Source organism: Corapipo altera, unplaced genomic scaffold, assembly GCF_003945725.1.
Source record: "Corapipo altera isolate COAL_440 unplaced genomic scaffold, ASM394572v1 93, whole genome shotgun sequence".
NCBI lineage: Eukaryota > Metazoa > Chordata > Aves > Passeriformes > Pipridae > Corapipo > Corapipo altera.
Genome location: NW_020885000.1, coordinates 1050870 through 1061595, shown reverse-complemented (window position 1 = coordinate 1061595; position 10726 = coordinate 1050870). Strand labels below are relative to the sequence as shown.

At 48.6% G+C, this 10726-nt stretch overlaps 1 protein-coding gene across 3 annotated transcripts in view; it reads right to left on the bottom strand.

Annotated features, from left to right (window-relative positions):
• Positions 1–9257, bottom strand: part of MAN1B1 (mannosidase alpha class 1B member 1) — a 28576-nt gene extending 19319 nt beyond the window's left edge. The window contains exons 1-3 of one of the 3 annotated variants that reach the window (XM_027667029.1): positions 9091–9257; positions 6727–6835; positions 226–362 (exon numbers count right to left, since the gene is read on the bottom strand). In XM_027667029.1, the coding sequence (XP_027522830.1) occupies positions 226–362; positions 6727–6835; positions 9091–9228 (384 nt within the window). In that variant the 5' untranslated portion in view covers positions 9229–9257. The remainder of the gene's footprint in view (positions 1–225; positions 363–6726; positions 6836–9090) is intronic. The other 2 variants (XM_027667027.1, XM_027667030.1) reach the window with 2 other exon arrangements.
• Positions 9258–10726: the final 1469 nt, after the last annotated feature.

Here is a 10726-nt window from a genome sequence, read left to right as displayed (position 1 = left end):
CAGAGCAATGAATAATAAATAGCATACAGAACACTTAAATGAAAAAGATAAAGCAAGAAATGCTACACCAAAGCCCTTCCTGAAAGGCCAGCATTCCACTCAGAGTAGAGGTTTTTTTTGCAAGTTCTAACTCTTTTCTCCACAACAACTGTTGGAACCAAGCACTATTTGCAGCCTTCACAAGTTCTTTGGTAGCTTTATAAAACTCGTTTCTTCTCTCAGTACCTGCGGTGAAAGTTCAGGGTAGTCTCCACGGTTGGCATCTGCTTTCTGGGGTGCTGGTAGAACAGCTGGATTTGCCAACTTTACTCCAGGAATTTCTTGTTCTGTTCTCTGATCATCTAATGGCTTGTTTGCTAGACCTAGAAACACAAAACTGCTCAGCACAAAGAATCAACACTTCAGGTTGCAGCTAGAAATTTATAATTTGCTGTATTCACACAGCGGATGCACCTCCAAAAAATGCAGTCATAAAACATTGATAAACACACACTAATAGTTAAATACAAATGTATTTTGGTATTAATCCTCTACCTAATATACAAAAGGGCTGCTAAAAGGCACTTTTTTTTAAATTGCTACTATTTCAGTTTCTCAATACAGGCAGTAAGATAATATCAAAGCTAAATGTGCTTAAGTATTGTACAAATGCTTGGATTTTCTAATCTGATGGGCAGTCAAAACCAAGAGAGGATTATCTTATTCTACTGATTAGGTTTGGGCTACCAATATCTACATACAAACAGAATAAACAGCCACCAAATCTTAATCGACTGTCACGGTTTAGGAATGGTACTCCCAAACTCAGTACCCCCACGGAGACCCTCCAAAACCACACAGCCGCTCTCTGCTCCCCTGTTTTCTCCTCCCAGTTCCCACTGCATCGGGGATGGAGTTGAGAATTGGAGGTAAGGGAAAGGTTGAGATAAGAACAATTAACTGAAAGCAACAATAAGATAAGAAAGTTAACAGTAACAGCAATAATATTAATAACAAAATAGTCCCTTCCCCACCCCCCAATGACACAACATGGTGTAGAATTAACATCCAAGCCTCAGCCACAACCCCTCGTGGCTACTGCAAAACATTATTGCTGTCCTGGCTGGAACCAGGACACACACACAGGTACCTATGTACCTACACAACTTTTCTTGACCCTATTCATGGCCAAGATTTCCTCACCCTGTACGTTATCCATGCCTACCTCTATACCATCCAACTATATACATATATAAATGTACAGAAGTACAGGTATAAATTCCATAGTCAAAGACTATCCTTCTAAGATGTCTGTTGAGTTCATTTAGTCCAAGACTCTGGGTTCTATCCATCCTTATGTTTTCCAGGGCAGGAAGACCTGCTGTCAGTTGGTTCAAGCTGTATCAGGAGCGAGCAGTCTGCCCTCATTGTCCATGGTGGTTATGGCACAAAGTGGCAACGTCATTCAGCAACCAATATCATACAATTCAACATTACAGACTGTGCTCACCCAAAAATCAAATCCCCTCGAGGGACACATTGTGTTTCCCCATCCCTCTGCATTACCCATCAAGTGCACCCAGGTCCTTGATCAAAAACAATCAGACGGATGGGTTTGCGTTTGCTTGAAGCAGGACTAATCCAAATTACCTTCCCTAACGCATTCTGTATATGTGCCACAGGGACTTTATCACCTTCTACAGCATGTGGAGGTTTTGATTGGATAGGCCTAGCTAGACTGGTAGAGATAGAGGTGTTAACTAATCAGGTGGCCTTCATTAAATGCAAATCCCAACGTTTGAAGGTCCCACCACCCATTACTTTCAATGTGGTTTTTAACAGTCCATTATCCAATTCATGCACCAGAGGTTGGTGCATGATAGGAAATATGATACATCCACTCCATTCCATGTTCTCTGGCCCAGGGGTCTATGAGGCTGTTTTTGAAATGAGTTCCATTGTCCGACTCAATTCTCTCTGGGGGCCATGTCACCACATGACTTGCTTTTCCAGGCCCAGGATGGTGTTCTAGGCAGTGGTGTGAGGCACAGGGTGTGTCTCCAGCCATCCAGTGGTTGTTTCCACCACTGTCAGCATGTGGCACTTGCCTTGATGGGTTTGTAGGATTGTGACATGATCAATTTGCCAGGCCTCTCCATATTTATATTTTGACCATTGCCTCCCATATCACAGAGACTTTATTCACTTGGTCCTGCTTGATTGCAGCGCACGTTTCACAGTTATGAATAACTTGGGAGATGATGTCCATGGCTTAAGTCCACCCTTAGGTCATGAGCCCATCTGGATGTTGCATCTCTCCCCTGATGACCTGAAGGGTCATGGGCCCACTGATCCAGAAGTAATTCCCCATGTTACCAGTAATTCCCCGTGTTACCAGTCCAGATACACCTAAGACACTTAAATCTTGGCAGCCTGATCCACCTGTCTGTTGTGATGTTCTTTAGTAGCCCAACTCTTGGGTACTTGTGTATCTTACATGATGTATTTTAACAGCCAACTACTCTACCTGGGCACAGTTGCCCCAATTCAGCAGCCCAGATGGGTTTCCCTCTGTGCTGCCAACCGGTCTTTTTCCACAGGTCCAGGCACCGCCCAGAGAATTTGCCACAACCCACGAGTCAGTGTAGAGGTTGAGCACTGGCCATTTCTCTTGTTCAGTGATATCTCAGGTCAGCTGGACAGCCTTCAACTCTGCAACCTGACTTGATCCACCTTGTCCCTCAAAAGCTTCTGTGACCCACCGCAGACTCCACATGGCAGCTTTCCATTTTCAGTATGTCCCTTCAATACAGCAGGAACCGTCAGTGAAGAAAGCACGTCTCCTTTCATTTTCTGGTAGCTGATTATATGGTGGGGCCACCTCAGCACGTGTCACCTTTTCATCCTCTGATGATGACAGTCTGAAATTTTCACCTTCAGGCCAATTACTGATGACCTCCAAGATCTCTGGTAATTGGGGTTTCCTATTTGAGCTTGCTGTGTGATCAGAGCAATTCACTTCATGTGGCATCAGTGGCATGATGTGTGTAAGGGACTTTCGCTTTGAACACTCAGCCCAGCACTGGCAGCTGGGGTGCCAGGAGGAGCTGTGCTTCAGTGCCAATCACTTCTGAAGTGGATCAAACTCCTTCAGAAGCTGCTAGGATCTCTTTTTCAGTTGAGGTGTAGCAGACCTCAGATCCTTTGTATCCCCAACTCCAGAACCCTGGGGGTTGTCCTGGAGTCTCCCCAGGTACTTTTTGCCAGAGACTCCAGGAAGGGCCATTCTCCCCAGCTGCAGTGTAGAACACATTTTTCACATCTTGTCCTGTCCTGACTGACCTCAGGGCTACTACATGAGCAACCTCCTGTTTAATTTGTTCAAAAGGTTGCTGTTCAGGGTCCCACTTGAAAAGGGTTTTTTTCCAGGACAAAAGATAGAGAGGGCTGACAATATGACTGTAATCTGGAATATGCGTCCTCCAAAAACCCACAACGCCCAGGAAAGCCTGTGTTTCCTTCTTGCTGGTGGCTGAGGACACAGCTGGTATTTTGTTGAACACATCCACTAAAATCTCACAATGCCCATCTTGCCATTTTACCCTTACAAACTTAAATTTCCTGGGCAGGTCCCTTGACCTTACTTTGTTTTATGGCAAAACCAGCCTTCAGGAGGATGGATTATCTTCTCCCCTTCCTCAAGAACTTCCTCTGCTGTGTTGCCCCACACAATGATGTCATCAATGTATTGCAAATGTTCTGAAGCCTCACCCTTTTCCAGTGCAGTCTGGATCAGTCCATGCAAATAGTGAGGTTGTGTTTCCATCCCTGGGGCAGAGGCTGAGTTTCTGTCCTCTTCCAAACTCCCTGGTCAGTGCCCCCATCCTGGGACAGGGATCCCAGTTGCTTGGCTTCACTGCCATCTAGTTTCATATTGTGGGCTGCAAAAGCCCAGCACCAGAGTAACCAGGTCACCAGGGGCTCACCTGACTAGCAGTTGAAATCTTTTCACACATCTCACAGGTCACCCAAGGATGGGGATCAGGCGATTATCTCTGGCCCTGCCTCTTCCTCCTGTTCTGAGGGCCCTACTTCCTCTTCATGCCTCACTAAGCAAACTCATTTGGTTTTGGATTTCTTCTCGTGTATAGGGGCAACTGCTACTGGCATGGGTTGTTCCTTTGGCTCAGCTGCAGTCTGAGTGGTCACTGTGGCTGTTGCTCTGCTTTCCTCCTCCTCCCCCTGAGGGTGCTGTCTGGTGATGAGAGTGTCTCATAAATAGTAGCCAGGGCCCAACACACTGCAATAAGTTGCTCCTCTCTGGAGCTGCCACAGCATTCTCCTTTCAGATATTCTGCCACTTTATCAGGGCGCGGTAGCTGTTCAGGGGTGAACTTCCAAACCATTGCAGCAGAGAATTTCCCCAAAAGCTGGCCCATTTTCTCCCACATTCCATGCCACTCATGACTAGCCACCCTCGGGGCAGATCTCTGAATGACCTTCTGTAGTGGTTTGGATCTTGTTTTCCCCCCAGAGGCTAAGAAAAGTGGTAACCCCCAAGGGGTGGAAACCCCTGGAAGTTTTGAAGTTCTGTCCGATGGGCGCTCCTGCAAAAGATGTAAACATATCACAAGCACCGGAAGAGATGAGTCGTAGTTTTGGTAGTAGGTGAGGTAGCCATGTTGTAGGAGCCACGAGGAGAGGGCAGGAGCCCTCTGGGGGGGCCTCTGCCCCCCCCCCAGCCCCAGTTGGGGACTGCAGAGACTTGGAACAGTGTTAGACTGGACTAAGTGTCTGTAGTTATGCTGGGAGATGTTTTTCTCTCCATCGTGGGCAGGAGTAGCGGCAGACGCAGCGTCCGGAGACTCTGGCTAAGAGCCAGGACAGATAAGAACTGAACCGGAGAAGCAGCAGAAGCTAGCAGCAGAGCTACAGAGCTTTTGGGGTAAGAACTGTACCAGACCCCCCAAAAACCCTTGGAGACTCCTCTTGGAAAGGAGGGACATGGACTCCTACTAAGGAGAGGAGCCTTGGAGTGCTACAGCACTTGCAGAGAGGAGCTAGAAGCTCAGTCATCCTGAGAGCTCAGCCAGGACGGTGTGGGAGGTTGGCCTTGGGGGCCCTCCCTTGCTGCAAGCTACGAAGAAGCTCGCAGCCTGAGACAGGGCACAGAGGCCCTGCAAGGAGCTTGAATCTCCTGAAGATACCAGACCGTCACGAAGACCCCCTGTGCTTCGTGATATGACCGTGGTGGAACGACCTTTGTCTGGGGTGACGTAGCCCACGGAAGACCCCTTTGCCTGCATCAGGGGGCCGAGGGAGCTTGGATACCTCCCTCATGAGTGCTGGTAGAAAGCCAGCCACAGTTGCTGCTACATGCATGAGATGAGGAAAACCTGCTGCCTTAGAAGAGATTCCTGCTTTGAGACTGGAAGGGATCTGTTCTTCTTCCCTCCTGGACTTTTATTTGGAGGGGAGAAGAGATCTGATCCATTGTAAATACTATATGTCATGGTAGAGATAGTTGTGATTTTGTGTATAATGTATTATGATATTTATTTGTATAGTCATTGTAATATATTCCCTTTCCCCCATTCTGAGTCTGGTGTGTTTTTGTCTGGAAAACCCATCTCATATTAGGTTGAGATGGGGAAGGGGGCTAGAGCTAGAGAATTGGATTTTGGGGTATCTCAAACCATGACACCTTCCTAGACATCTCTTTGACTCTAAACATGGTGTGGACTGCACTGAGGACACCTGGCAGACTTAACAACAAGAACATGCTTTCCTTAACATCCAAAGGAATTCAAAAATCTCAAAAGCTGTTGTAACAGGCCCGAAGGAGGAAAGGGGCGTGAAAGGCTGGGGAAAATCATCCTCCCCTGTTCCCCACACAGAATGGGTACGATTATTACTGGACTCCCAAAGGTAGTGCCCAAGGTATGGTAGGAGAGCAACACACATCCCAAATGACCCTCATTGCCCTTAATGTTATCATGTCATAAAATGAAAACCCACACTACAGCAACAAAGCAATCCTGATCCCTCTCCCTGCTCTGAAAAAGATCCCCACAAGGAGCACATAGAGGAATATGTACAGGGTTAGGTACCACAACCATGTGAACAGACCAAGCAACACCATGACCAGTGGTTCTGTACCTAATATAACAAATGCTTAGATCAAACTTGTTTTCAGCCTGCTCTGGGCAGATCTGTTGTTACCTCAGCCCTTTGTGCCTCACACTGGGCGCCAACTAGGGCTGTTATGGTTTAGCAATGGTATTCCCCAACTGAGTGCCCCCAACAAGGCTCTTCAAACCCACACTGCCGCTCTCAGAGTCCCTTCACCACCACCATCACCACCACCACTCCCCCACTGCCCCTGTTCCCCCACCCTTCTGCCCCCAGCAATGAAGTGAGGTTGCACAGAATAACATCTGGACCTTAGCCACGCCCCCTCCCGGCTACTGCAAAAAATTAACCCAGGAGGGGGTTAATTTTTTGCAAAAAAACCCAGGACATCAACTAAAACAAAACGTTGCTCTAGTCAAGCTAAACAAAGAAAAGAGATATGAAAAATATTTCTGATTAAGCATTAAGTCATTGAAACTTCACATAAAATCATTTCACACCTGTGCTTTAATGAATACACCCAAGCACTGTCAATAGCAATTAAAACTGGTTATAAGAAATACAATTTCCTAACTAACACCTCACAGGCAATTCCAAGCTGTACAGAACACATACTTTTCCATGCTTCTCCCATGCTTGTGTACGAAATGACTCCACAGACTGCCAAGAAGGCAAACAGGAAGAGAATGACACTCCGCTGGAGTCGGGACAGCTGCTTCCATTTCTTTAGGAGAGAAAAGAAGTGAAAGGAAGAATATTTAGCATGACATTAAGAGCCTACTCAGTTAAAAATTAACAGTCAAAAATTAACTCTTACCAGTTCACTCAGATTAAGAAACACAAAACCCAGTAGGTTTAATTTTACCCTGTTTCCAAATGCAGATATCCATTGCTTATTTTCTTCGATGATGGAGAAAACAGGAATCTAACCAGCTAGCATGTGGCACAGCAAGCTCACAGAAATATCAGAGGCACTTGCTGCAAGAACCTCAGAACCTGCTGAATGCCAAGGATCCCACAGAGCTTCAACTACAGCTGACTTTCATCACAACCTGCACTGCCTAACCTAAAATCTCCATCTGCAGATGCCCAGATGTCAACTGGAAAATCAGCCAAAAGCCTCTTTCCTCCTGGCTGGGGAGGTACCGCACAGTGCATATGCAAAATAAGAACAGAAGCAAGTGGTAGGAAAACTAAAAATGTTACTGCAGCAAAGAAGAAAGGCTCAAAATAAGCTGAGCACCAGTCACTGGACAGGTCACGGGTTCAATCCCCGTACAGGCCATTCACTTCAAGAGTTGGACTCAATGATCCTTGTGGGTCCCTTCCAACTCAGAATATTCTGTCAATCTGTGAAAGAGAAGCCATACATCCTGCCTCTGATAAACATGGGAACTGTCACACGGAACAGGTCCCACACCACAAAGAAAGTCACCAACCTGCTGCAGCATGAAAATGAAGTAAAATACCACAACAACGAACAAGACAAATCCACAATGTTTCCAAGTTTAATCCTGGGCAAAAATGTATTGTTGAAACTGAAGTATAGGCAACAATCACTAAAAATTAGAGAGCAAATGGTATATTAGCATGAGAGAGGCTTATGTGCGTTAACCTGTATTTACAGAGAGAACAAGTTGGAGTTAAACATTAACTGCTAAAGTACCATTGTTACTTTTCCAAAAGTCCCATTGACATGCACTAATATTGGTTTTGGCATACAGAGAGCAAACTTAAGTTCCAGTGATACACTCAGGAATAATCCTTCCTACCAACCACATGACACCCCACAGCACTTCCCACAGTCCTCATCCTCTTAGCAACAGCCAGTCAGAACTGTTGATGTGCTCACACTGCGAGCCCCATAGCACATAAAGTTTCCTGTTTTCCTCCTGCCCTCTTGGCAGTACAGGAATCCTGCACACCCTTCCCTGCGCACACTGCAAGATGCCAGTCCCACTCTGTCATCTTTTGCTCTACCTGCACGGCAAACCATATGACCATCTCCCCGCTGCAGAAGGATGCTTGAAAACCGGCAGCCTTGAGATTCCTCAAGGTAGGACAGGAAAAGAGGGATTGACTGTGGTATCTTGGGACAGGCAGGAATGAGGCACAAGAACACATGAGGGTACCTACCACCATCTTATTGGTTTTTTGTTCCCAAAGAATAAGGACAAAGTAAAGGGTGAAATGAAGGACCCACATTTCTCAAGCTGGTAATAAAAGAGAACTGTGAGAATGTGTCCCTAAACAAGCTCTTCAAATGCTTCATCTGACAACCTGTAAATCCTCTGTGGGTGACTATTCATCATCTCCAATCTGTAACAAAGGTTATCGTGTCCTTTTGACTCACTCTCTCATACAAGACTCTCCAGGCCCAAGACTCCCACTCCCAGTAAAGCTCCCTACCCAAAAGCAGACAAGATGGTCACTTCCCCAGAGCTCTGCCAGGGGACCCCTCTCGTCACACTCAGCCTTCCCACAGAAAGCAGAACTGTCCCCTTTACTCTCCCAGGGCAGAAGACAGGGCGCCTCCTTCAAGCCTCAAAACAGGGAACAGAGGCACGGAGATCAAATCTCACACCACTCATTCGTGTCCACAGAGCGCAGCACTGCCCTCCAAATGCCCACTAGCAGAGCACAGGATTTTACAGTATTCCCCCCCCCAGCTTTGTTCGTGAAAATTAAGACATGACGTGGAGCTCCCTCCGCCAGCCCGCGCCCCACACCCCCCTACCCGGCGCGGAGCAGCCCCTGACAGCAGAGCCGAGCCCAGGGCCGCCCCGGGGCGTACAGCCACGGCCCCGGCCCAGCTCGAAACGGGGTGGGCCAAGGCAGGTCCCTCATGGCAGTGCAGCTACACCCAAGTGCAGGGACATCCCGATCGCCCGGCCCAACAGCGCTCCCTCACAGCCAGGTGCCCCCCGCGCCTAGCCCGGGGTGCCCGCGGTACCGCACAGCTCCCCGCGCGGCTCTCACCCGCCAGCAGGAGCGCCGCCGCCAGGCCTTGCTGTTGTTGTAGCCGCCAGCCCCGACCGTCTCCTCTGGGCCGAGACTGACGGAGATGAAGTCCCGGCGCGGCGGCCCCGCGGCGGCGGCGGCAGCTCCCGCATACATAGCGGCGCCTCAGGGGCCGCCGGCCGCCATCGCACCGCGGGACAGAGCGGCCGCTTCCGGGAGCCGCTTCCGGTGCCGCTCTGGCGGCGGCGCTTCCGCACTCGATGGCACCGGGGCGGGGCGCGACCGGATGGCACCTCCCGCCCCCCTCACGGGTTCCCCCTTCGAGCCGGGGCCGCGCAAATTTGGCCCTTGTCTCTCGCTGTCCCTGCGTTCCCCGCCGAGCCGGGCCCTGGCCAGGAGGACGGCAGATGCCGGGGCAGGCAGTGAGGAAAGGAGAGTGTGGGAACCCTCGCTGTTCCTCGATGTGGTGAGATTACGCCGTTGAGACCGTTCACAGAAACACTGGCATGGAAGCACGAGAAATGAAAAAGTGCACGTGGGAGGCTCTGAGGAAAATCAACTCAACACTTGGCCCGCAAGCTCCCATCAGCCGAGCCTGGGAAGATGCAGCTCCCATGGGGAGGCCCAACCCAGCAGCACAGGGCACTGTGGCCCCACACGAGGGGGCACGGACACCGCCGCTTCTCCAACCAAGGGAAACCCAAACTGCTCCTAACTCCGAGACGACAGGGAAGAGCTGTCTCATGTCATCATCGGCTGCCACTGAGAACCCGAGACAGTTTTACAGCAGGCCATGCAGGAACACGGGCCTGAGAGGAGACGACTGGAATCTACGAGCGGATGTATGTGAGTGGGTGAAAAGCAACTTAAGCAGTTGTATAAATAAACCCTTCCATGAGACCTGGCACTGAATTTTTGTACTCAGCAGGATGCACTCATCCCACAGCTGCTCCTCCACAGACCTCCAGCCTGTGCAAATAGTTCCCTGCATCTTCCCTGAGGAGGAGGGGTGTTATCAGTGGGAGTATGGGAGAGCATTGTTTAGTGATGTACACGTTCACAGCCAAAGCGTGACCAGGTTTGTAATAACCATTACTTCTGTCTCAGGTTCCTAGTCCCAACAGGAAGAGGGTGGCATTGAAGCAGCTGCTCTAAGTGGTGGCACTGAATTCACCTCCAGCTGTGCCTAACTGGCAGGTTAGAGTGCATCATTTGCCCCTTTACATTTGGAATCCACCTCACACTAGATATCCAGATAAAACTGAGACTTTTGTGTTTTCTGAGCATTTCATGATTAAGAAAACTAAGCAACCAAAAATTCTGGTAAATATGAACATTGCATAAACAAGCACGGGAACAATTTAAGCACGGACTCATTTTTAGTATTCATTTTCCTACCACAGGAAACTACTGATTCATGTAGCTTAAAAACACATTAAACCCACCAGCAGCCTTCGCAGGGGTGTCAAGAGAGAAACATGGGGGGAAGATCTGACATTTGCTGGGTTCAGCACTAAACCCCCAGAACAGGACAGTATGCCATTTGTAACACATTACAAACTTCCCCTACTGATTGTGCTATAAATAGAGCCCTGTTTAAGATGTCTGTCACTGTGCAGCAAAGCAAAATTTGCATTCCAGCAAGTGCTCAGAT